General features: G+C 45.7%; 4 protein-coding genes, 2 long non-coding RNA genes and 1 other non-coding gene across 12 annotated transcripts; 3 read left to right on the top strand and 4 right to left on the bottom strand.

Moving 5' to 3' along the window:
- Positions 1–416: 416 nt before the first annotated feature.
- Positions 417–4,248, top strand: efhc1 (EF-hand domain (C-terminal) containing 1). 4 transcript variants are annotated; one of them, XM_049757880.2, is made up of 9 exons: positions 417–965; positions 1,292–1,570; positions 1,640–1,927; positions 1,991–2,140; positions 2,214–2,406; positions 2,471–2,697; positions 2,769–3,144; positions 3,223–3,369; positions 3,446–4,248. In XM_049757880.2, exons 1-9 carry the CDS (start codon positions 900–902, stop codon positions 3,457–3,459), a joined length of 1,740 nt encoding a protein of 579 aa, XP_049613837.1. In that variant the 5' UTR covers positions 417–899; the 3' UTR covers positions 3,460–4,248. The 4 variants fall into 4 exon arrangements, with proteins under 4 accessions (XP_049613837.1, XP_049613835.1, XP_049613836.1 ...); XM_049757878.2 differs by having other exon boundaries at positions 1,292–1,927; XM_049757879.2 differs by having other exon boundaries at positions 417–1,570.
- Positions 4,015–7,200, bottom strand: tram2 (translocation associated membrane protein 2). Its single transcript, XM_049757889.2, has 11 exons — positions 6,982–7,200; positions 5,997–6,060; positions 5,766–5,875; positions 5,568–5,684; positions 5,431–5,489; positions 5,287–5,371; positions 5,145–5,215; positions 4,968–5,072; positions 4,760–4,903; positions 4,544–4,701; positions 4,015–4,477 (listed from the first exon to the last, which is right to left on the bottom strand). Exons 1-11 carry the CDS (start codon positions 7,099–7,101, stop codon positions 4,401–4,403), a joined length of 1,110 nt encoding a protein of 369 aa, XP_049613846.1. The 5' UTR covers positions 7,102–7,200; the 3' UTR covers positions 4,015–4,400.
- Positions 6,191–11,152, top strand: LOC125990572 (uncharacterized). Its single transcript, XR_007489013.2, has 3 exons — positions 6,191–6,493; positions 10,535–10,705; positions 10,807–11,152. It is a non-coding gene; the product is annotated as an uncharacterized lncRNA (long non-coding RNA).
- trnai-aau (transfer RNA isoleucine (anticodon AAU)) lies at positions 7,526–7,599 on the bottom strand. Its single transcript has one exon. It is a non-coding gene; the product is annotated as a tRNA-Ile (tRNA).
- Positions 7,712–12,246, bottom strand: xkr5a (XK related 5a). Of its 2 annotated transcripts, XM_049757876.2 has the most exons (7): positions 11,430–12,244; positions 10,545–10,728; positions 10,153–10,337; positions 9,873–10,085; positions 9,634–9,803; positions 9,456–9,567; positions 7,712–9,372 (listed from the first exon to the last, which is right to left on the bottom strand). In XM_049757876.2, exons 1-7 carry the CDS (start codon positions 11,560–11,562, stop codon positions 8,432–8,434), a joined length of 1,938 nt encoding a protein of 645 aa, XP_049613833.1. In that variant the 5' UTR covers positions 11,563–12,244; the 3' UTR covers positions 7,712–8,431. The 2 variants fall into 2 exon arrangements, with proteins under 2 accessions (XP_049613833.1, XP_049613832.1); XM_049757875.2 differs by having other exon boundaries at positions 9,456–9,803; positions 11,430–12,246.
- Positions 12,247–13,617: 1,371 nt separating this feature from the next.
- On the bottom strand, positions 13,618–20,683 carry prdm1c (PR domain containing 1c, with ZNF domain). Of its 2 annotated transcripts, none has more exons than XM_049757874.2 (7): positions 20,537–20,683; positions 18,653–18,898; positions 17,631–17,750; positions 16,677–16,929; positions 14,876–15,810; positions 14,686–14,814; positions 13,618–14,615 (listed from the first exon to the last, which is right to left on the bottom strand). In XM_049757874.2, exons 1-7 carry the CDS (start codon positions 20,636–20,638, stop codon positions 14,043–14,045), a joined length of 2,358 nt encoding a protein of 785 aa, XP_049613831.1. In that variant the 5' UTR covers positions 20,639–20,683; the 3' UTR covers positions 13,618–14,042. The 2 variants fall into 2 exon arrangements, with proteins under 2 accessions (XP_049613831.1, XP_049613830.1); XM_049757873.2 differs by lacking the exon at positions 20,537–20,683 and adding an exon at positions 19,204–19,350.
- On the top strand, positions 16,906–24,191 carry LOC125990573 (uncharacterized). Its single transcript, XR_011085917.1, has 5 exons — positions 16,906–17,028; positions 18,257–18,352; positions 18,668–19,653; positions 21,787–21,870; positions 22,953–24,191. It is a non-coding gene; the product is annotated as an uncharacterized lncRNA (long non-coding RNA).
- Positions 24,192–24,689: the final 498 nt, after the last annotated feature.

The raw sequence follows: 24,689 nt of genomic DNA, 5'->3' as shown, positions 1-24,689 counted from the left end.
TATTTTCAGTCGGCCCATCTATCCAGGAAGAACGAAAAAGTAAATTAAATTCTGACAAAAAAAGGAAAAATAGGTTAGAAGGATGCAATAATATAGGAGCAAGGAGGGTCAGAAAATAAAAGATGGCATGGGTAAATAAAATGAAGTTTTTTAAAATTGTATACCTAATTTTGAACTCGCTTGTGGGCGTTTCTGGTGGTCTTTAAAAAAATGTACGCCCAGCGAGCTCACTTTAGTCTTGCTCGCCCCTTGGTGGTCAACGCTGGAACTCACATCCCCCCCCCCAAAAAAAGACACAAACTTCTTCGAATAAAAGCACTTCATTTCAACTGTCAAAGTGATTTTAATATTTTATTTATGCATGTATTCCTACTTTTTTCCCCTCTTTTTTCCATTTTAATTTAGTTTTGTGTTTCCATGAAAACTGGTTCGGCCCCGAGCATAGCTTTTTAAGGTAAAACAATACAGCCTCTTCAAAACATTAGCACATTTCATAATACATTGTGTAATAAATGTTTTTATTCGTATTCATTTGCAGCGAACGCGTCGTTTCGTGACGTCACGTAAACGGTGACGGCGAGCTTGCCTCACGTCAACTTTAAGTAGGAGGATTAGCATGTTTGAAATAAACGTCTTAAAACGCATGAAGCTCAGTTTCTCATTCCGGTCTGCAATGACATCATCTTTGTTTTGGACACGCTGCTAGGATCGATTGAAATGTTTTAGCCGAGAATTTGAGCCCATTAAAAAAAAATTAAAAATTATAAAGCTTCTATATATTCACATAAGTGACATCCCGGAAACGGCCAAAATAAAAGCAGCGTCACGTCGTTTTATGTCGTTGCGATTATCTGCACAAAATCGTGTTGTTAAATGTAAACCCGCCTCTCGAAGCAACAATGTCACGCAAAATGGACAACAACGGCTTGCCGTTCTTGCCGGGCTTCTCTTTCCAGGATGTAACGGTAAGAAGAAATTCCCACTCACTGATTTTGTAACATTTCAAACCAGTATGACCGGTTTTAAAACCCATTCAGTCTTGCACCACTGCTCCAGTCTAACAGCATGCCATTCATTTCCACAATTGTCAAATTGAACATTAATTGGTTTTCTAATTACTCAGCTAGACTAAAGTTGTCTGGCGGTTTTGCATTCCAGATGCACATTTTAATATGCAAGTCAGACTAATTGCATTATCCTGCTGATGGAGATTCTAGCAATTCTAGCAGTAGCTAAAAAAAATACAAAGTGTGTCATGGACTTCATTGATGTTTGTTTTTTCCCTCCCCAGAAATCCGCCTTCCATCGCCCTCAAACTTTGTCCTATTTCAGAGGCCTGGCATTGGCCCGTCCGCCCAGGCTGGGCATCGGACTGGAGCCTCTATTAACAGAGCAGATGATGCAAGAGGAGCTCAGCGGCATGTCCGGTGACAAGCCCGACTTCACTTACGGCTCCTTTGACACCAAGTATGTAAAAGACTTGGTCAATTTGTCCTACCACTCGGCTCCCTCGCCCACCCACCCGGAAACTCGGCCTTTCATCCCAGCTTTTGTTACTCTTGACAAGAAGGTATGGTGGATGGAATTTGCGTGTCACAAGATGAAGCATATCATTTTTTTGGCTGATTTTTATTTCCAGGTACTTTGCTTCAAAGCGTACTTTGAGGAGGAAATCAAAAACAGTCGCGAAGAGAAGAAATGCGTCCGTCATGTGGTTTTGTACTACTACCTCGAGGACGACACCATTAGCATCTCCGAGCCTTCGGTGCCCAATTCCGGGATACTGCAGGGAGAGCGAATCAAACGCCACCGTCTGCCCAAGAGGGAACCCGGGAAGTATTACCACTGGAAGGACCTCAACCTGGGCGTGGACCTGGAAGTGTACGGTGTGAAGTACCGTATTTCGCAGTGCGACCCGTTCACCAAGGTACGACACGCTTGGATGGTCATGTGACCTGTGCGGGTATGCAAACGTCTGTGCCTTTTGCAGGACTTTATGCAACGTCAGGGTATTATTCTCAACCCGCCTGAGGAAATGCCATTGGATACTTACCTCCAGAGCAGAATTAAACCTCCGCCAATCTTCACGACGCCCTCAGTGTTTGACAGCAGGTACCAGTTTCTCCACATGGATCGCAAGGTAAAGTCTAAAAATCAAACTTGGATACCGAAGGGAGCTTCACCGTAACTGTTCCCCCCCCCCCTCCACTCAGGTTTTGCGTTTCTTTGCCTTGTGGGACGATTCGGAATCCGAGCTGGGCGAAGTCTTGCCCGTTACCATCCACTATTTTTTGGTGGATGACACGGTGGAGATCAAGGAGGACCATAAACCCAACAGCGGCCGTTTTCTTTTCCCGGTGCTGATGCAGCGGCTGAGGATACCCAAGAAAATGAAAGCGGGTCACGGTAAGTTGCCAAATTCATCAAGCCGTTCAGTTCAATTCAGCTTCTTCCCAAAACTTCTTTCCAGATCAATTCCCGAGCTGCGTTATGGAAGATTCGGCGGAGGAAGTAGAAGAGTACTTCTCCCCCAAAGACTTCCAGGTTGGCAAATCGGTGACCATCCTCGGACGCCGTTTCCTACTGTACGACTGCGATGGGTTCACCAAAAACTATTACCATGACAACCACCCTGAGATGAACATCAAAAGCATCGAAGTACCCAGAAAGTTGGGCAAGTTTGAGGGCATGAAGAGGGTGAGATTCATCAAGTATTTGTAAAGTCTTGCACTTCTCCGCACTTCTCCTGATCCATTTTTTTTTTCCAGGAGATTCCTCCCTACAACGGTTTTGGGTCATTGGAAGATTCTCTCCAGAGTTGTTTATCTCTAATCCCGCTACCTCCCAGAAAGAACATTGTAAAGATGTTGGAGAACGATCACAAAGTGTTACGCTACAGCAGCCGATTGGTGCCGCCTAAGAACGCGCCAGAGTCGCAGAAGCAACGAGACGCCGATCGACATTTTATTTTGTCCTATTACCTGTCGGACGACACCATCAGTATTTACGAGAATCCCAAACACAATTCGGGTTACAAGGGCGGATCGTTCCTGAAAAGGGCACGAGTTCCCAAGCCCAACACTTCTGTGGACAATCCCGATTATTACTCGCCGGCGGATTTCTCAATTGGATCGGTTCTGGATGGTGAGTGTTTTGGTTCCGGTTGGGGGAAAAAATGCCAATGAAATGCTCATCTCTGTTTATTTTTTGGTACTCTTGTAGTTTTTGGCCACCAGTTCATCCTGACAGACGCCGACCTTTACGTCCTAAAGTACCTGGAGAACAATCCCAGCCAGATTCCCTCGGAGACACTTGAAAGCATCCGCCAGAAGCTGCAGGCCGAAACCAAACAGACGGCAGAACAAAAAGGTAAGTTTTAGTGATTAAAAATTAAATTAAATCACTTGAAAATTTCAGCGAGTTAAACTACTTGTACGTTTTCCAGAGCCGCCCTCGTGATGTCACAGCAACTTTGTGCTTAGGACCAGAACTGAAGAAACGGAAGTGCTTCTTAACAAAACACATTGATTTGTAAATAAGTATTTTATCTTATATGTAATGTTTGCTTAGTGCCTAAGTTTTAATGCTTTTTTTTAAAGGGGCTCACTAAAACTATGGTCAGGTTTTAACGAACTAAAATAAGTTGACAGATTTAAAATGCATATGTATAGAGATCATAGCTATTTTTTGCCATGTAACAAAGTCTATCGAGAATGGCTTTCTGGTCTGCGGTGATTGCTAGGCATAAAAATTCCAAGTCAAATATTACATAGACAAATGTTTTTTTTTTTTTATCAGAAAATTTCATTATTCATCATTGAACACATTTCATGGAATGGCATGCGGTAAAGTACATTATAATGTGCGTAATGGAAGTGACAAAGACATGATTTCATTGGGAAGACTTTTGTACTGGTTGTTCAAAGTCCCTCCCTTCCCCTTATCCTACTGATATAATTTAACATCAAGGCTGTCTTACAGTAAACTTTTATCATTATGTTATCATCTGTAACATTTTGTTTTTGTTTTTTTGCTACTCTCAATGGACCAGACTGGAAAAGAAGCAAAGCTGGCTCAATGGCAATCAGACGAGCAAATACAGTACTTGGTAACGACGATTACATGAACACATTCAAAAGTTGCTACACAGTAACATGTGCTACATACTGTGTTTGTACACTTGTGGCATTTTGCACTCCTTAATATGGAAAAGCAGGTCATGTGGATGTATTTAAAAAAAAAGAAAAATAGATTTGCTGAGGAGAGTAAATGTCTCTTGGGCTCGAGGAATTTCCTTGGATTTCATTTTCCAGCGTTCAAGCCTAATTTGTAGTCAGTCCTCGGAGCGTGTCGGGATGGATCTCGCCAGCTCGCATCTCAGCTCAGTCTGAATGTTTTCCCTAGGGAGATTTGAGTTTTTTGAGGCGAGGAGAGGTTCCGTTCTCGGCTTTAACCACTCCGTTTTCATAATGCCCAACTAAATAGAGAAGAAGAAACAATGAGAAGGAGATTCCAAACACGTCTTTCTCTCATGTGTACTCACGAGAGTCTCGTTTCATTGGCCGAAGGGCTTGTTTGGTGGCGGCCTTCTTGCGGACGGCTTGCTCATGTCGGAATTCCCTCCAGCGCCTCAGCTGGAAACGGATAAACTTCCAGAGGAGCCAAGATTGGGTCAGACAGACTAGCAGAAGAACAGTCATCCTGGAAAACAACAAAGATTAGCACTCTTGGAAAACAATAATCCATAAAAATCCCTCACCGTATGAGAACAGTGTTGAAGTTGCCGGTCTCCAAGTCCAGCACCTGGTTCTCGCAGCGGGCCAAACCGAACCCGACGACGAGAAACATGAGAGTCAGCGTCGCCATGCGAGTAATCACAAAGCTGGCCGCCCACATGTCAAACCTGAAGGAGAAGACGAAACATTTTCAGGTAATTCCTCAAAGTCATTCAAATCAGGTCAACTTGCATTTTCTGGTGGTTCTCGTCTGTGAAGTAGAAGAGCCTGGCGATGTGGAAGCCCAGCTCGGACACATACTGAAGGAAGAGCAGCACCAGACCCACGCGGTTCAAACTAAACAGGTCCACAAAAAAAAAAAGTGGTTAACCAACTGGTTTTGAATCTGCAGGTCAACAGGCTGCTTACTTGAGCAGATACGCCGCCGAGATGTGCACCAGATACAAGCCGATGTACTGCAGCTGACGAGAGATCTCCTCCTGGTAAACAACCAACACACATTTTCAAATCTCATCGCGTGGGACCGAACCCATTTCCCCCCGTTACTGACCTTGCGCACTTTTTGGAAGTAAAGTTCCGGTAAAGCATGGAGCCAGTAAGCCAGCTGAGTGAGGTAGAAAAACTTTACCTGGAACCTGAATCGCATACAGATAAGTCAGATATTGTAAAGTATGAAGACACGTGTCCATCATACCTGAGATGTGCGTGTGGATAGTTTTCCCAAAGTCTGCTCGGATGCAAAAGATATCCTTCCTGTGATATCAAAGATAACCCTTCTTATGACTTCCACAGGAAAAGGAGAAGTCTACACATGATGTGTGTGACACTCACAGTAATGAGGATGTAGAAGCTCCACACACTGGACACCAAATGAAACACACACAGTTGACCTGACTCATTAAACTTGGTGTTCTTACTCTTGGAAAGATGGAGACGCCTGTTGATTTTCTGAGAGCAAGAAAAACTGGTTACACTGACTCGAGTGCATTAACAACAATCTGACTACCAAGAAGTGCCTGTGCTACTCACATCTAGAAGATACTCCTGCACCACTGCATGAAGGATGATGGTTATAAAAAAGTAGAAGAGGATGGTGGCACAGTCCTTCCATCCATAATGATACAATGTCACTTCTCCATCTAAAGGACACAAAAGTGTACACAACACATCAGGTGGATTTAACAAGTTCTCAAGGAACACTTTTATTGAGCCAACAAAATCATATTTCACAATTCCATTATGCACTGTACACAAGGATACCTGGTGTCAACGTGGTGACGTTGTACTGGGGCTGGATAAATAATATGGCTGTCTTGGCTGTTGCCTGAAAAGGAAATTCAAATTTATTAATGAATGGAGACCCCACAACATCACAAATGAGTAAAGTTGGCACAAAAAAGGGTTATTAAGAACAGCCATCAGATTTAATCCTAATAAATGAATCTAAAATTCAATCAATCTGAATGGGCCACTTTGCGGGCAGTAATTAAGACACCTATAAAATAGGTGACCCAATGGGTCTTCAGGTGACACGTCAACTTCTACAAGGAAATGGGGGGAAATCCCCCTCTGGCATTTTTGAACGAAACACCTGAGTATTTGTGCATGTGTTGTTTCTAAAGTAAATTAAGAGCTAAGTATGCGTGTGTGGATATACTCTGTGACGAGTAATTTGTTTAAAAATCAAGCACTTGCCCATGGTCGGACCTTGGAGGGATTGAGACGTGGCAGTATCAAATATGGTCAAGCTGATCGTGGTAAGTCTCTTCCTCTTTTCCTCAATGTCTTTCACAAATAAAAGAGACACATCGCGACGTGTGCACATTTCAAAGCCAAAAACGAATGTTTTGCTTTTAGTTTGAAGGGGACTGCAGTGTTGTTTCCGTCTTAGTCCGGCTTCCTTTTTTTTAGGGAATTGACGTGAATACTGTTATCAAAGATTTTGCAGACCTGCAGAAACTTTGGGTGCAAGTTGTATTTTGGCGGATAAACTTGCTGCATTAGCGTGTGAAAATAGTCGATGATCGCTGCTAAATAGCAGTTTTATTCGCGTTTTAGTTACGATTGTTTTGTCGACAGCAAATAACTTAAGTTCACAAAAACTTTAATCGCCAAGTTTGCATAAAGCCCTGCAGCGGTTATATAAAATGTGTTTCCCCTAAAGGGAAATACATCTCAACATTGAGTTTCGCCATCAGAAACGAAAGCAGTTTGACAAGAGGAAAAGAAACTTAGCCCATCTCACCTCAAACATCAAACCAATCAAAATAAAGATCACCAAACTGAAGACTATGTCGGCGTGGTTCTGGATGAGAAATTCCTGGCTGAAGAAAGGATAACTTTTGTTTCTTCGGCGAAACGCCATGGCAGTTCCCTGCAACTATTCTAATATTCTCGAAAATCTTTTCTCCTTCTACTCCTGACTGCAAAGTTCAGTGAAACTTTCCCACTGGAGTGCGCATGCGCGTCTTCATAAAGGGCGAGTGCCTGAAATACGTACCTCCATTACGTCAGGTGAAATCAGGTTTAGGCATTGCATCTAGTTTGATAAATTAAATTTTATTTCATTACCACCAAAAATGTCAGCAACCACATAACTTATATTGTGAAGTTAGTATTGTTATCTTTGCAAAGGTTGTATTTGTTGACTTTTACTTTATTCAACTTCACATGTAGTATAAAAAAAATCTTCAGTACACTATTACGAAACCTTTTTTTAGTATTTTATTTGACGCCCTTTAAAGTTTTCTCCCATTTATTAGTAGGCCTAAAAATAAACGAAAAGAATTTGGCCCGTACGGGGATCGAACCCGCGACCTTGGCGTTATTAGCACCACGCTCTAACCAACTGAGCTAACCGGCCACGACGTCTTTGGCTTGTATAATTATTTAAAAACGTATTACGTCAGCCGTATTTGCCTACGAATTAATACTGCCCGGTTATGCCGATTAATGTCACACATAAGGAGAATGTGTCACAGTTTAAAACAACTTTATTTCAATATGTCTGCATTTTATTGCTTATTTAAAGCCACAGGTGGCTTTGATATTCACAGTTCAGATATTATCAATCAACACATCAATCCATTCAGCTCAAAGCACAGCAAATTGATATGTTTGCAGTAAATGCCCAAAATACATACAGTATATTGAGGCAGATTTTTTTTTTGTTGTTGAACAACTATGGTGCAGGTTGTCCACACCAACCGATGAAGTTTGTCTGGTATTTACGTACATCATGGGTGTAGCCTATATTCATAAATTCTACAATGTAATCATATGATTTATCACTCAGGTTACAAACTTTGACTTTGTAATGTAAAGGCTACATGTGTTAATTGCTATACAATCTAATACAGTGATGCACTCGGGGATTAATTGGTGCAGGGCGTCAAACAAATTTGAGGGAATATGGTTGTTGATAAATGATTACAGCTTAGAGGTTTGTTGAATGTGCGTCAGTAGCTTATTAGCCAATTAGCTTATTATTACTTATAGCATTAAAAGACCATCAAATGGCTCCAGGTGTAAATTTAGCACTTGTGCAATATATTGCTACGTCTTTGACGGTAATAGCGTTTTATATGCTCGCCTCACATTGCTCAATTTGAGGTATGTCCTGTTACCTTAAAACAGAGAAGCTAAAAACGTAGTCATAGATTCACTAGCTTGGATTCACCCGATCCCTGAATTAGTCAGAAATGTTCATCGTTGTCTCTTCGGGACATTATGAGCTGCCTTCTGGGCCCGGTGAGGTGAGGGACACCGGAGGGAGAGTCCAGCACTCCCGAGTCCAGTTTTGGGGTGGATGTGTAGCGCGGCCCGACATGGCCGATCAGCCCTCGGATGTCCCTATGAAGAGCCGGATCGCTTGGAACGGAATTGAGACGCGCCCCCTGTTCCAAACCCCCAGCATCCCGGTCCAAATGAGGGTTACTGGCGCTGCTGGGGGATTGGGGATCAGCACTGAAGTACAAGGTGGAACTGGACTCCGTGGGGCAGAAATATGGCTCCGGACTGTCTCCAAATACAGACTTGCCCTCAGGCGAGCTGCGCTTGAAATCCGACGCGGGCGACTCCAGCGGACTCTCCATCTCCAGACTGTCATCCTCTGCTTGTTCAAAGGAGCTGGGTTCACTCACAGTCTGGAACTCGTCCTTACAGTCCGACAGTGGCGCCAAGCCCGGCCCCTGGGACTCGGACGTCGAGACGCCCTCGCAGTTGCCCTCTGTCGAGCAGGGGATGCCTTCGCTACTCTTAAACTCCTGGTTGTACTCCTCCAAGTCCAAGATGGCTGCCGCTCCACCCGCCCCGTACGCCCGGTTGATCTTACCCAAGTCGCCCGTTTTGAGGGCCAGTCGGATGAGAAGCCAGTGATGGTGGTAACAGGGGCAGGAGCTGTTGGGCCTGCCTCCGCATGTGCTCGGATGCTCCAGCAGTGAACCGGCCACTCCGGAAAGGGAGAAGCTGCCGTGGTTTTGCTCGCTGCCAACCGGAAGACTTTTGTCCCCGAGAGAGAAGGACGACTCCCCTCGTTCGATGCACGTGCTACTCATGTGGTTGTGGTGGAGACCCTGGGCTATCTCTGTTGACTTGGGATGAAGGAACCGGTAGTAGACAACCAGGGAGGTAGCGCCTGGTGACAAGAAAGATGTCCAAATTAGCATATAGCTACTTATGCCATTTTTTTTTCAGGTCACCTAATTAATAATAACCCACCCAGGGTAAAGCTGCACAGGACAGTGATGGGGAGGGTCATGTTGTCCCACGATGCTTCGCTAAGTAAATCGGAGGCAGCCAGCAACAATGTGGTGTTCTCAATGAGCATGAACTGAAAGAGGAAGAAAAGAAAGAGGCAAGAACTTAGGTATTGAAACCTAGCTCGACTGCTTCTTACGGTATAAAAGCTGGCCATGCGGAAGCGAGACGGTCCGTCTTTAACGTTGAGAAAGAGGAAGACGTGGACTAGCCCCAGGAGACCGTTGAAGGCACGCCAACACCAGGGCCCGGTGCAGATGTCTGGTTGCTGTGATACCAGCCAGAAGGAGGCAGTCAGCCAGTGAAAACCTGCAGACCAGCATCTTGTCAAGACGAGTAGCGTAAAGTGAAGACGTTTGATTCTAATGTGCTCCTCACCTGCTACACCGCAGACCCACCAGTTGAACACCCTGGCGAAGAACATGAGGCAAGTCACCCTGGCGCCCAGCATGCCCGCCCTCCACACCAGCTGGCAGAGCAAGGCCGCCGGAGGCATGGCGAGATGGCCCGGCCGGATGAGACAGCAGGCGCGGCTGTACAACACCAGGGCCCAGGAAACGGACAGCACGCAAAGACCACAGCTGTAGGCCACTATAAGGAAAACGGAAATGTTTGCCTGCCTTGAGCTGGTAAACACACGGGGGCAATTCGGGCTTACCCGGGGACATGATACCCACGTCGGTGGACACGACGATATACGCTTGCAGGAGGCTCTGGGGCAGGCTGAGCACCAGAGCCTCCAAGAGCCAGAGGGCAGCGACATCCGCCTGCAGCATGACAACAGCGCCGAGCTCTGCCACCGAGCCGTACATGCGTGACACGTACCTCATGCAGTCCCACAGCCTACCAGCAAAGGGCGACATAAACACAGCTTTCCATAGGAGGACTCTGCATTCCAGTACAGTGGATAAAATTGATAGTAACTTTCGTTTCAAGGTTGGTCCTTTTGCAATATAAATTATGTTGATGTCTCACGTGACTATTTCTCCCCAAATTATTTGTTGAGTTTTCACTGGATAACACGTCACATTTTGTTTCAGGGGTTCTTACCGTTTGAAGATGCCCAAGTGAAGAATATGTATGGTGGAGAGGTACCACCTCCTATCGTCACCATCGTCATAGTACCATTTGACGCTCAGCAGCTGCACCGCGGTAGCCGGAAGGAAGAGCCCGAGCGTGAAACCGGCCCAGCGTGTCTCATCATTCCAAAGGTAAAAGCCTATACAGTAGATGACTGGAAAATACAAACAAAAAAATTATAATAATTATTATGAATGAATAAATCTGACTAGAGTTGTTGTGTTGTGACCAGGGTTGACCAGCGTTGGTGCCATTGACTGAAGTCCCATTTCACATTCAAGCTCCACCTTCATGTTCTGTCCTTGGACCATCGATTTACTTAGTCAGCAAGTCATCCATCAGATCCGTCCTCGGTGTAGAATGATTGTTTTCGTCAGTGTAGCGCTCGTGTAATTTCAGCATCAAGAAAACATGCTTATTTTTGGAACCTGCACAAAGTGCAATGTCTCAGATTCAAACCTCAGGACTGTCAGCGAGACAACCACCCAACCATCTATGTTTTTATTGGAATGTCATTTTGTTGAGCTGCAAATTGATTTTATTTTTATACTCCAATATAACCAGGCTCTTTATTGACACCAAGGTATTGTTTGTTTGACATTCTAACTGGGAGGTGAGGACCCCTAAAGGTCAACCCCGACAGACCTAGAATAGAAACCTGCATCGCGTTAGCATCATCACGCGAATGGTGGTCGAATCAGTACCGCCCTCGCAGCACCGTGCCTCCATTCATTGCAGATAAAACACGTCATTAAAATCGATTCTCCATCTGAGTCGAATGTATGACTTGGAGACGGTGTAGTTCAGCTCCCTGCAAGCTCGAGCGCGTATCCACACGGACGCCCCTCCACTTACGAGCGCTCCTCTCGGCCGCGATGACCAGCGCCGTCACGCCGAGTAGCGCCGCCTGACACCAAGCGATCCAGCGCTCGCTCCGCCGGGCCGCCGACGGCCTCCTGCGGCCTACGGCCTTGGACGTGCTAATCATGGTGCCGGGCGGCGGAGGAGGAGACTCCCAAGCGGCGACATTATGGTACGCATCCTTCGCCCTCGGTGCGCCCGCTTCTTTCTTCACCCGCTGCTTGCCAGCGCTCTCAAAATAGATGACGTCACTGCGCACTTTTAAAGGGCCACGCTCATGCTGTTGTCCCTTGACATCTTCTCCTCCTTCGCACCTTCTTTGCTAAACCTAAACATATTTTGATCCTCAGCATATGCATGGTCATTTGGTGTTTGCATGGTTTTGTGCAAATGTTTTTAATCACTCTGTGGCTTTTATTACGCGTGCTTGAACATGAGCCAGCCTCAAATTACACGTTTAAAGGGTGTCAGGTGGCCTATTGTCCACGCAGGCTATCCAATGTTATGATGGAGGAGCTCCTCCAATTCACTTACCGGGTAACATGATGGTAAATATTAAAGGCGTAGGTTAGGTCTAAGCTTTGGTTAGGGACATTACAACTTACTACCCAAAGTCACGTGACACAACCAAATTCAGCATACGTTTCGCATTTTGTCCTCTTATGCAGTTAAGAGAAAAACATTGCAGCTAAGATCAAAATAAATAAATAATGAATAAATAAAATTGTGACTTCAAGTTGACGTCAAGAAATAAACATGGAAATGCAAATCACTCACTGACTCGTTCACGCACAGACCCGTTCCGTTGGCGAACGGGAAATGCAATTCACAACTTGTTCGTGAACGGAAAGTTACGTCATTTTCTTCTTCGTTTTGTTTTACGGCGAGGTGACACCAGCTTCAATGCGCATTACCGACACCTACTGGTTGAAGTCATGAACTGATAAAAAATACGAACTAACCCTACACCACTGGATTTCACCCCACCCCCTAGGTAGTGGGCCACCTTATGTATTTACCCATAAATACTTGCATTTGTTTGCACATGCGTACACTTACACAAAGCGAGGTTCCAATTCTAAAAGCAGATTTGGGATCCGAACCAAGTTCTTACCGAGCAAGAGCCCGTGCCACTAACCAGTCGGCTATTTCGATCTGGAAGACTCTAGCGGTCGGCACTCTTTTGTACTAGTAACACAAAACACACCCCTCGTTAAGTGCAGGTGCGTGAAAAGTTTTAGCTCCTTTTGAACGTGAAAGAAGCTAAAAGTTTTCACGCAGGTGCGCTTAACGAGGGTCACTTGGAAAACATATTGGAACGCGGCCCCAAGGACTAGAGTTTGATACCTGTGACCTTTGACCATGATATTTCCCTAATAAAGTGGTCTGTTATTAGGTACACTTGAAAATGGCGGTGTACCTAATGGAGTGTCCGTGTGATTCCCTCGTTAAGTGCAGGTGCGGGAAAACTTTTAGCTCCTTTTGAACGTGAAAGTGGCTAAAACTTTTCACGCACCTGCACTTAACGAGGGTCACTTGGAAAACATATTGGAACGCGGCCCCGAGGACTAGAGCTTGACACCTGTGACCTTTGACCATGATATTTCCCTAATAAAGTGGCCTTTTATTATGTACACTTGAAAATGGCAGTGTACCTAATGGAGTGTCCGTGTGATTCCCTCGTTAAGTGCACCTGCGTGAAAACTTTTAGCTCCTTTTGAACGTGAAAGAAGCTAAAAGTTTTCACGCAGGTGCGCTTAACGAGGGTCACTTGGAAAACATATTGGAACGCGGCCCTTTGAGGACTGGAGGTCAGCACCCCTGGTTGAAGTGAAAAGTGCCACACCCGCCCTCACCCCCACTTTCTGATTGGCTGTTTGATCTGTGACGTTATTCGGACACTTGATTAGATACACTGCTATTTTCAGTTTATTTCACGAAGATTCACGAGTGAGTGACAGACAGCGTTGCTGCTATGCCAGCCGACACACGTTATGCCGACATTGATGTTTTAATTTTGTATTTGTTGGATTGTAGTTGATGGTGTTATTATACCGAATGTGTTTGTGTTTGAATGAAAGGTAGAAAAAAAAAAAGAGCTTGAGATGTTTGTAATATTCACTCGCACCCACTATGAGGTATCAGGTTGACACATTTTGTTGTAAATATATCCCACAGCAAATAACAGGAAGTTTATTTATTCACGTCCTCAAGCACCTACGTCAGCGGAGGTTGCTCACAAAAGGGCACACGTCACGAACAATGGAGGTTTCCTCCTCACACAGTCATACCTCTCCTTTATTTGTAGCTTTAATGAGATGACAAACACACATCCATTCTCACTCTTACTAGTAGGAATAAAAAAAAATATGCATGATGATATGTTTGTCTGACATGACAATATGACAACACAGTGATGCTGAATGTGACAAAACCCTGTTTTTTATAAATCCACAAGAACAATTGAATAAATTATTAACTTTTTTTTACAAGAAACCAACAAAGTGTCAGGCTGTGCAGGTGGAGTCTTGCTTCTTCACATGCAACAGATGAGGCTTTACCTCAAATAGGGCAGTGCCAGACAGCTGCTGAGTTGACCTGTAAGGATTATATGGCTGGATTAGAAAGGCCGTCTTCAGGCTCCGACATGCAGCCTGACTCCTGCTTGATACGCCTCGGACACAGAGGTAGAGGAGAGCCGAGGCAAATTTGCGAACCGTCGTTCGCCAATTCAAAGAGTTCAATGGCGGCCAAGGCGCCGTCCAATTGTTCGGAGCTGCGAGCGTCCAAGCTTTGTATGAGGTGGAGCATATCCCTCTTGTCCATCTTGGCTTCCGCCGCCATGGCCTCGAGCTGCTCGGCCGCCTCGCTCACGTCGAACCTCTCGATCTCCGAGTTGACTCTGTGGATCTCCTCCGGGGAGTGCTTGCGTGAAGGCAGAGGCGAGAGAGGGCAGAAGCCCTGGAGGTGCACCTGAAGGCTGCACTGGTGGAAGTAGGCACAGGGGCAGCAGGGGCAGCGGTGTGGACGTTCTCCGGTGTGGAGGCGCTTGTGGAGCTTCAGGTGGATGAATTGAGTGAATCGGGCCGGGCACAGTTTGCACTGGTAGGGCCGCTCGCCCGAGTGCAACCTCTGGTGTGTCTTTAAATTACTGGTGCTGCTGAATCGCTTGTGGCATACCTGCGTCAAACAAGAAGGTCATTTCCAGGCCAAGTTATAGCGCTAATCGAGGGTAGATTGAAATGCTTACTTTGCACTCATGGGGCTTCTCTCCAGTGTGGACCAGGTAGTGTTTCTGCAAGTGTGCCAGCTGAGTGAAGTTCTTGTTGCAGGTCTGGCATCTGAAAGGGCGCTCGCCGCTATGTACTCGCAGATGGACCTGAAGACAGCACTTGTTAGTGTTTACATACTTTAAATAATGTCACGGAAAGTAGTCATACCTTGAGGTTCGACAACTGGCCAAAGACTTTCCTGCAGATGTTGCACTCGTACCGGATCTTTCCGTTCTCCCTGGTGAGCGGGTATGACAAGGTCTTGTAGCCCATCACGTGTTCCTCCCGTTTGGCTTTCCTGAGGTCCGATGCATCCATTGTGCTGCTTTGCGAGGCCATCGTGGGTTTTGAGGGATCACGGTTCAATGAAGCTGCCGTACCGAGCGGTGGAGAGCATCCTCCATGTGCGAGCGAGGGCTGCGCTCTGCACTTGGTGGTGACCACGGATGTGGCACTGGACGAGGATGCAGCTCCAGGATACTCAGAAGAACTCTTGAGGTAGTTTGTTTTGAGGGAGATGAGGTTCTTTTCATCTTTGCTCTCGCCATTTGGAGAAGGAATGAGGTCTTCTTTGGTGTTTGACAGTGCTAAGTTCTTGTGTTCCGGATGGAGGAGGTTAACATAGCCATCAAAAGGCAGTAAATGAGCCGAGAGAGTCAAGTAGGGTTTTAGTCCACTGGTGTAGGACAAGTACGGTTGAGGTAGAATGCTGTCATGGCAAGGCGAGTACTGGGGTAGAAGATAGGGAGCAGAATACACTTGCTCTGGTACTGAAGGTTCTGGGTAAGCTTTGGCTAGAAGGTGGCTTGGGCTGTGCTGGAAGCTGAAGTGCAAACTGGAAGGAATGTGGCTGCTTCGAGCTGTCCTTTTGGCAGCCGGAGGACTGCAGGACGGCAGAGGGGGCGGGGCTACATAACTGTGGACGGCTTCGGAATGGGACTGGATCGGGTAGACCATGGGGAAAACCGGGAGGTTACCCTGAGATAAAGAACCGTCCATTTGTCGGTAAAGGCCAGCGAGCGGCTTGGGGGGCTCTTCTCGGAGGATCTCAGTCACGCTGTGTCCCCGTTTCGCCGGCGTCTTCTTCTGTGATTGACCACGTGCTGTTGGTGAAAGAAACAATGATTTTTAAAATATACAGCAAGCAGAACTTTTATTCTAGAAAGGGAGATCAAATTGGACTCAGAATTGTCTCTTTTTAGATTTTCAAAGATTTGAAATAAATATTTATGAATCTAAAACAAATCCACATCAACACTTTATGAGGTCATTGCTATGCTATGCTAACTACGCTACATTTGCCTGCACACGTGTGTCACCTCTTCTTCTTTAACATATTTAGGCCTTATCTACTATTTTCCCTCGTGTGACCCCCCCAACCTTGGGCAAACAAACAGCCCGACACTCAATGAGACATCAGTCTGTCAGCAGGTCGCCCCGTCAGGAAGTTCAAGTAGTCACTGGACCGCTTCCTACTTCTCCTCCTTCTTAAGAGCCAAATAAATAAGACAAGTTGTGCCAGAATGCTGTCAACAGCTCGGGCGGACATACAGTCATCTATGTGTGTGTGTGTGTGTGTGTGTGTGTCATTGAACGTGGATGCCTTTCACTCAGGAAGCATGTGCGCTCTTTGTGTTTGTGAATGGTGAGTCGCGGGCTTTGTGCGGCCAACGAGCCGACAGCTTTGTCTCTCCGTGGCGTTTGAGAAGAAACTGACACAAGACCAGAAATTGGTCTCGTCTTACCTAGGAGGACTATGGCCACACCTGGGACCGGGCCCTCCATTCAGGGGGTCTACTCTCTTTTGTGTCCCCCCCCCACCCCAGCTAACAAAAGCTTCCGTGGGCGTGACCCGCACAAAAGGTCGGGCACTTGTTTGATTGGGGACAATTTATTTTTCCCTAGTTCCTCCAAGAGCAACCATCCCTTTGCCTCCTCAATCCATTTTATTTAACGCATAGCTACTTACCAGCACAGTCCATAGCAAGCTGCCCCAAGGGTGGGTAGTTACAACGCCGGGCTAGTTCCGAGCAGTACCACACCAGCAGCTCCTGACCAGGAAGAAGCGGCTTAACCGTGTAGAAGTAGATGTCCAGACCACTCTGGCACGCGATCAAGTTCTGCTCGTCCACGCCGCAGGCCGGGTTTACGTATCTCATCCAGTTGCTCTTGTCTTCATTCAAACCGTCTAGGATGTGGTGTAAGGTCCCATGGGAGAAGACCTGCAAGATGGGGGACGCAATCACACGATGACTAATCAGCTTTATGACGCGCTCTCAACCCGAAAGTATGAAGTCACGAAGCAGCCCGATGCTTTTATGGTAAATGCGATAGAATCTTTCTTGAGATAGGCGCCACGAGATTGTGGCAAGAAAAGTTAAAGAGGAAGTTTATTGAATGTGCTGTTTACACTCTCATTCGCTTCATCATGCATGAGTCATGAATTTTATTGGCTCTCGGAAATTCTCAGTAACATTTTATGCGTCACATAAAACTACTTCAAGCAGATTGCAAAAGTTATTAATAATATAATATAAGCAGACTTGTTTCAGATTGACAACTTCTGTAGATGTGTTGGAACGTGAGTGACATTTGTCCCGAGTGTTATTTGGAAGGTGACGGTTCTCAGGCTTAAAAGCCACTTCCTTTTTTTTGCTGCTTCTGTTTGCAAGCGTTCGCTACACTGGAAAAGCGCGGACATTTAACACGGTATTTACTGGCAGAGACGAGCGAAGCGAGCCGAGAAATGCTGCGTCACTGAAACCCAACAGCTGTACGCTCGCGACCTCATACAGCCGCGGCTTGTGTATTGACATATGTCAAAATTCACAGCAGGCAAAAAAACCACAACGGCTCATAAGCGCCGCCGCATCGAGGTCTCAGACGAAGCATGAGAATGTTTTTCAGAACAAAACGTGCTTACCCTCCAGAAATACTTTCGATTGGCGTCTTTCAGCAGCGTTTCATTGGTGTATCGTTCGCCCACTAAAGGCCCAAAGCGTGTCCCCTTCGGTATCAACTCCTTGCTGGTCACTCCGAGCACCTGTCCAAAACAAAAGCAGACTAAATGACAGAGTAGTTTACAGATTGAAGGGTTCCCAGACTAATTAGAGGCATGGAGAACCAAAAGGGTTCATTTATGACATTATTAAGCACTTTTAAATACAGGCCAAACTAACCCTTTTGTCCAAACTAGCCTGTGTAGCACTTAAGCTAATGCTTACGAACGAAGCAAATGTGGGATTTTGTCAGGGTTTGTAAAAGATTACATAAATGTTCAGTTTGAATTTTCCCCAAGCAAAGAAATTTCGGCTTGTCTCCGATATTTTCGATTCATGTGACCACAGTTCCTTGATGAAATGGAGCCACTGATAGCATTGGCTACCGTCATGCTAGCATCAGGCTAACTTAGACTATTCTCCCAGAACAACAAAGTGACACATTGTGCTTCTCCCCTTACTCATACTGAATATTTCAAAAGTTAATCATCCCAAGTTGTCTTTCCTCTGCATTAAAATTTCACCGCTACTCATGTTCTGTCACATCCAGGTGTGAAACGTGCCGCTTTCGACCGTCCAGGGTGGGAAAGAGAGGATCGAGTATCATGGGCATCCCCTCCCCTGCTACCCATGCATCATCTACGAGGTTAATCTTTTACTGTCTTGGCTTACTATCTACGATCTCCTGCTATGGGGTTAAACATAAACCACCTTACAACATGCTTGCAAATAAAACCGCGGGTTCTTGGTGCCTCTACTTTACGGTGTAATTGAGCGCTGGAACAAAAAGGGGCTGAGAATCCGAGGTAGCTACTAATCACACGGACCCCGAGGCTAAGTGCCGAGGGGCTCGGCAATTGTCTCAAAGGTTGAAATTAGACAACATGTTGAGTATTTCCCGCCTGGTGATGGATGAGTTGATGGAGGAGTGACGCAAGTGTCTTACTTGTGCTGAGTCCAGGCGGCGTTTCAAGGCCAAGTTCCTAGGCAAGGATCTCTCGGCTCGCGTCTTGCTGGAGTTTTTGGACACTTCCTCCAGAGGTTGATCCTTGACGATGTACGTGCACTTCTCCTCAAAGTCAGCCTCGCTCCACGACGTCACGTCCGAGTCCGCAGACTCGTCCGTTGCAACCGCCGTGACCTCTGACCCTTCAGAGGTTAACATGACCGTGCTGCACCCAGAGGACCAGGCCTGGAGGAAGCAAGATTTTCACGAGGTTATTTCCCAAGAGTCCCTTTGTGGGAGTCGGCTACAATCGTGACCTTAAGAATGTGCTAGGGTGTCAAACTCAAGGCCCGGGGGCCAAATACGGCCCGCCACATCATTTTATGTGGTCCTTGAAGACTAATCAAAATCATGTCAGTACTAAAATTGCAAATTGTCTTCACTGATGGCCGGATGATCGATGGTTGCTATAGAAACAAAATGGTCCTTATTGTTATTTCTCCATCCCAGGAAACGTGGATCTAAAATTACAGCGAGGAGAAGCTACTTACTTTCCCAGCCTCGGCTACTACCGGACAAACAAACTTCAAAGCGGGGCCCTCATGCTCGCTGCCCCTCTGCCCCCACTGTCCCATACATCCTGTGAAAATCCCAGTCAAAAACCCCGGAGCTGCGAGGGAGGTTCCTGTGCGCGTCATTCCCCACGCAGAAAGTCCACTTTCACAAGGAAACCAGCCAACGTTGGTTCTCACTGAATCCGCCAGACTTCCTCCGACACCAAATGAGGCTCTGTCCTCTCGTCCTCGCTTGTGTACTGTCTCTCCCGCCGGTTCACATGAAGATTGTAGACAGATATCTCGCCCGCAAAACCCTCCCACCCGCGACCGACGGGATGAACCAGAGAAGACAGAAGAAGCTTTGATTAAGAAAAACCAACAACAATGCTGGGATATGCCCTCACAGAATGGCTTCCTCCTCAGGCTCCTTAAGTTGCCATGCAGGTGATGATAAGATAGTAAACAGTTCAAAAGTGCTTTTCGGTTGAAACAAATCTTGGATTGATTTATCTAAATTTTAAAATTAAAACAATGTTTACAAACATGCCCAAGACCCAAAATAAAAAAACTTTGTGTGACTGCATAGTGGCAAAAGATTTTAAGTGGTTTCAGGCCTGCTTATTGTTGATTGCATTTGTAAAAAAAAAAAAAATAATAAAAAAAAAAAAATTAAACCAGGTGAGGCTGACTTGCCTAATTATGAAAATGAAAATTCTTGTCACCATTTTAAATGATTCTACCATGTAACGTTTTAAAGCAATCTAAGACTTAAAACATCAGTAAATCTAATTTACGATTTGTAAAAATATGTAAAATTATTTAAAAATTACTTTTAAAAATTAAACATTTGTCTGTCCTTTTTAGGCAAAAGACATATATTCAACAACAAATGAATTAATTACTATAACTACAAAAAAATGTTATGAATAATTAATTTACTCAAGTTACAGTGCAACTTAAATGATAAAATTAAAAATAAAGCACACAACCAACAAAAATTTCAAACCTGAATCAACCACGAACAAAATCCAATTTAAATGACCTTCGGTTCCAGACAATATCCGACTCCCCCCTTGAATCACACTTCTAAACCCCGCAAACAGCATTAACTTTTCACCCCATTTGTCTGTCAAAACGCGCCTGCCTCGAAATGAGTGTCACAAAGTTGACACCTCACACCGAAACCGTGGATGCCGGTGGTGACTCCGCAGAAAGCAAATTATGAAAATCAAGACATGACTCAAAGGCGCCCAGCTGTCACCTCTTGTCAGTCAGCACACCCAAAAAAATAATTGCCATTCTCTGGAAAAGGATGTCAAGTACTTACCGTGAAGCCTTGGGAGGAGCCGCACATATGTGAGGATGTGGGCCGAGCGGGAGTGTGCGTGAGCAACCGGTGGCTCTGGAAAGCTCTCTCTCGCTCTGTCATTCACTCTCTCACTCTCTTGCTGGCTCGGCCAACCTCTATCTACCTGTTTGTGACTGACTACAGGCACTTTACCGCCCCATCCTCCTCCCCTTTTGCCCCATGGCTCCTCCTTGCAGTTGTGTGTCACTCACTTGCCCCAAGGCGTGAGGCTTTCTCTAAAGTGTGTGTGTGTGTGTGTGGGGGGGGGGGGGGGGGGGGGGGGGGGGGTCTGTCACCCAGCTATGTCCGGATCAGACAAATACGTCTTCATTCTCTCAAACATCGACTTCCATCCGTCTCCGACAAGCATGCTGGCTTTGTGTTTTGGAAGAAGAGGTTGTTAATAGGGGGGGTGACATCATTTGACTGGCCCGGTAAACTTTGCTAACCATGTGACCGGCTTCAAAAAAATGTTTTATGCTTTATGATATTGGATGATTACCAGGATTAGTCCAAAAGCACAATTGAGTAGATTGCCGCCATATTGTTTGGAGCTTCTTTCTGCATTGCAACAATAAGCGTGTTGTCGGCCAGCTTTCACTCACGTCCCCCACTCCTCTTGTCCTGCCTTCCAAAAGCAACATTTACCTTGGCGCCGCGCCAGCCCATTCGAGAAGCGCCTGGATTTCCGCACACATCATTCTCGTGCTTGACACGCGACACGCCGCAAACAACCTGCCCCGTGTTTCCATTCAGCGTTGCTCTCGCCCCGCGCGGCGGAGACGTGCCTTCTGTGCTATTGTCTTTTTTTTTTCTTTTTTTCTTGGTTGCTTTTCTGACACATCCTGTCCTGCTCGCCACACCTGACTAAGCTACTAATTACAACTGCTGACATGAGCCAGCGTGTAATTTAGAATCCGCTCCTGCGTCTCACTGTTTGGCTATTTCTCCTCGCCTTGGGTCATCTCATTCATCACCTTCTATTTATCTCCCCTCCTCTTCCTCTCCATGGCTTCCCTATCACACTCTCGTCTGCCGACCTTTTAATACATTGTGTGAGTCGTCCACATGCGGATTTGTGTGTTCGTAGTTCTTGCCTGCTAGCTTTGGGTGGGACAACTTAATGTTTGATGAGAAATGCTTTCATTGTGATGGGACAAACCTCACAAGCACAAAGTTTGCTCTTGCAATGCAATGGCCTGACGTTTTCTTTTTTTTTTTTGTTCCAGATTCAAGGCACCAAAACATCCACCACCCACTTCGACGTCCGCCAACTGTCTTTTCTCCACCGGCGGATGATCCCTTGTTGACAGGTTATTATCATAGTTTTGAGGCTGCGAGGAATGTCACTGTACCACACGCACACGCGCATGACACGCGGTTTTAAATCATGTTCACACCACGGACAATCCTTTATTGTGCAAACTATAAATGTCCCTAATTTAAATTTAAAAATTGTAACAACTAAAAATACTTGTGTAGTCGCACTAGTGAAGGAGCCGGTCTTCTCATATGTTTGTTTTGATGAGGCGTGGGCGTCTTGCGCTGTCATTTATTATTGAGCAAGAGGACACGAGCAGAACAATACGACTTGATTCCGAAAGGTTTACAGCTTCTGGAATGGCGTGTGTGTTGTAAACGGGGCAACTTTGAAGGCGCCCCGGTGACAACACGGGTGACATCACCAGGTGCCGCCGTGTCTGTCTGCCTGTGACACTTTTACACAATTGCACAGACGCACTCTCTCCCTCTTCTCTGGGGAGCAGTCAGACGGCACTGCCCTCCACCTGTCTCCATGTCTTACCTGCCCTAGTCATTAACAGGGTCCTGGAGCCCCACTGTAAGTGCACATGTCAACAGCAAAATTACAGGGCGCACCTCACCACACATATTTGTTTTGCTTTTAAAAGGTAATATCCGTCTGCACGCAAAGCTTGCTGCCTGGTCCACCTTTTTTTTAAAAAAAAAACAAAATGAGGTTCAAAGATAGAGGAAAAGGGGGATGATGGACACTTTGAAGTACATCAGGGGTCTTCTTTTGTCCTCTTACTGAACTCTGTAAACCAATAATTAATACGCAAGAAATAGTATGAAAACAATACAAACTGCAAACTTTTTGGATCTCTCATCTTAGGTTTTGAAATATAATGTCACATTAGGACAGACAAATGCCCGCTATGACAGTTTTGCGTGGGCAGCCCGGCTGGTTTGACGAGTCGGAAAGCGCGGTGCCAGAGTACAAGATACGAATCACTCACGCGATTCTCTTTTTTTTTTTTTTCAACCATGACGTCGTTTCTTTCATGGCAACATTTTAAAGCAAGTGTAAATATCAATGAATATGTGTCATGTATTTTTTTTGTACCAACTGTCCCTTTATCCTGGCATCTTTCAGCAGGCCGCCCACGAGTGTCTCTGACTTCCTTTCAACGTTATCAACGCAAACAATGACAAACTTCCCTTCCACTCTGGCTAATTGGCAGGTTCTTGGTAATGTTTTTTTATTTTCTTTTATGTCTGACGTACGATGGCATTAGTACACAGAAACTAATCTTCTAATTCGGTTTCCGCATAACTTTGATGGACGTTCGAGCCAGCATGTTTTGACATCTCGGTTCTTTTTTTGTGAGCGTATCAAGCAAGTCAAAACTATCAAAAGCTGATGACCTAACGTCTCTCCAAAGCAGACTTGAAAGGAGATAGAAAAAAGGAACTGGACTATAACTTTAGGGTTTTTATATAGGTGACTTATTATGCAGGTCGGAGAACTCAGAAGTTGCTATTTGTAATTTCTCGCGTCCTGTTGACATTTGACGGGACAGGTCATCCTGATCTTAGACTGTCGCCCGGGCCCTCGTGGCTAATAACAGCCCGAATGAGACAAACAAGCAGGAAGCCGTCCTCTGTGATCACACTTAAAAGCATCCTTGAGTATTGTTGTGTCGCCGTGGCGACCTCCTCTCGAACAACTGCTATTAGAATGAATGGATAACTTCAAATTAGCTGAGGTCATGTCATTTGTGCTATAGTTTATATTTAATACAGAGCATTGATTCAATCTTTCCTCTAGTGCTGTTTGTGGAAGTCATTCCGTCCGTCTGTCTGACTTCCTCTTCCTCTTCCTCCTGTTGTTGTTATTGTAGTAGCCGCTTCCACCGGCCTATACATCAATTCTACCCGGCAACAAGCGACCAACATGTGACAATTTGATCTATTATTTGTCATTGGTGCATCTGAGTGAGCGAAGTTAGTAGTAACCTCGCGATGACCTTCGCCCAAAAACACAACAGGTGGTCGTTCTTCTTCATCCGCTACAACCGAGACAGGTGCTTCCTCCTGCGATGAGTTTGCGGAGGGCTGGGGGCTTGTCCCATCTTTTTCTGACACCGGATAATGGCGTAAAAACCACGGAAGGAGGAGGAGCTTTAATTCGTCCATTTCCGGCTCATGTCAAAAGCCACTTAGTCACTGAATAAGAGGCCATTTTCTTTTTTCCAACGCAAAGACCCTCATTCAAATTGTCAGTGTTTGTCTCCCCCCCTGGTTAGAGGACAATGGTTTCCCTGACCCATATCCGACAGAGGCGGACAGGAAAACATCCTCTCGTTGGGTATCCCCTGGGAAGAAGAACAGAATTAGGACCATTTGTCCCAAAATGTGCACCTTTAAGAATTTCCATGAGTATGGCTCAACTTGAGCCATTGAATTCCATCTCCCATCCACTTTCGCTTTGCATAATTCCAGCCACCACCGACCAACCTTTTCTTTTTGAAGTATGACACACATGATGATAAATCTGAAAGTAAGAACTGCGTGGAATGCACCAGATGACATCTGACCGTCTTGATAAACCGCGGTATCCAAACAATGCACTCCGTTTTTACTGCCGAGACGGCGCCGCGTCACAAAAACCTGTTTCCAGGGTCTTATCGACATAGCTGCGAAGAAGCCAATAAGTCGTGGCGCGCAGTGTTGAAACCGTTGCTTAGATGTAGCCGACAACAACGCACCAAATTTCTAAGAATGACTCATTTTTATTTTAGTTCTGAGAGCTTGACCCGAACGCCTCAAGTTACGTGTCGCTTCGTTCTTCCTTATCTGCATGCTATCGATCTTGTGCAAGAATGGGCGC

Source organism: Syngnathus scovelli, chromosome 20 (genome assembly GCF_024217435.2).
Source record: "Syngnathus scovelli strain Florida chromosome 20, RoL_Ssco_1.2, whole genome shotgun sequence".
Lineage (NCBI taxonomy): Eukaryota > Metazoa > Chordata > Actinopteri > Syngnathiformes > Syngnathidae > Syngnathus > Syngnathus scovelli.
Note: the sequence above shows the minus strand (reverse complement) of the source record. Positions and strands in the feature narration are given on the sequence as shown.

What these genes read in the sequence shown, in the direction of transcription:
- efhc1 (XM_049757877.2), top strand. Translation starts at nt 1,205, where the DNA reads ATGGAGATTCTAGCAATTCTAGCAGTAGCTAAAAAAAATACAAAGTGT. An exon ending in AGTGCGACCCGTTCACCAAG is followed by an intron (nt 1,928 to 1,990) that starts GTACGACACGCT and finishes TGCCTTTTGCAG; the next exon opens with GACTTTATGCAACGTCAGGG. An exon ending in AATTGGATCGGTTCTGGATG is followed by an intron (nt 3,145 to 3,222) that starts GTGAGTGTTTTG and finishes GTACTCTTGTAG; the next exon opens with TTTTTGGCCACCAGTTCATC.
- tram2 (XM_049757889.2), bottom strand. Translation starts at nt 7,101, where the DNA reads ATGGCGTTTCGCCGAAGAAACAAAAGTTATCCTTTCTTCAGCCAGGAA. An exon ending in CGTCACCACGTTGACACCAG is followed by an intron (nt 5,876 to 5,996) that starts GTATCCTTGTGT and finishes TGTGTCCTTTAG; the next exon opens with ATGGAGAAGTGACATTGTAT. An exon ending in TTCAACACTGTTCTCATACG is followed by an intron (nt 4,702 to 4,759) that starts GTGAGGGATTTT and finishes GTTGTTTTCCAG; the next exon opens with GATGACTGTTCTTCTGCTAG.
- xkr5a (XM_049757875.2), bottom strand. Translation starts at nt 11,562, where the DNA reads ATGATTAGCACGTCCAAGGCCGTAGGCCGCAGGAGGCCGTCGGCGGCC. An exon ending in CGCGGCCGAGAGGAGCGCTC is followed by an intron (nt 10,729 to 11,429) that starts GTAAGTGGAGGG and finishes TGTATTTTCCAG; the next exon opens with TCATCTACTGTATAGGCTTT. An exon ending in CCTGTGCAGCTTTACCCTGG is followed by an intron (nt 9,373 to 9,455) that starts GTGGGTTATTAT and finishes TCTTGTCACCAG; the next exon opens with GCGCTACCTCCCTGGTTGTC.
- prdm1c (XM_049757873.2), bottom strand. Translation starts at nt 19,350, where the DNA reads ATGACGCGCACAGGAACCTCCCTCGCAGCTCCGGGGTTTTTGACTGGG. An exon ending in GCCAGTTGTCGAACCTCAAG is followed by an intron (nt 14,815 to 14,875) that starts GTATGACTACTT and finishes TGCTGTCTTCAG; the next exon opens with GTCCATCTGCGAGTACATAG. An exon ending in AGAAGCCCCATGAGTGCAAA is followed by an intron (nt 14,616 to 14,685) that starts GTAAGCATTTCA and finishes TGTTTGACGCAG; the next exon opens with GTATGCCACAAGCGATTCAG.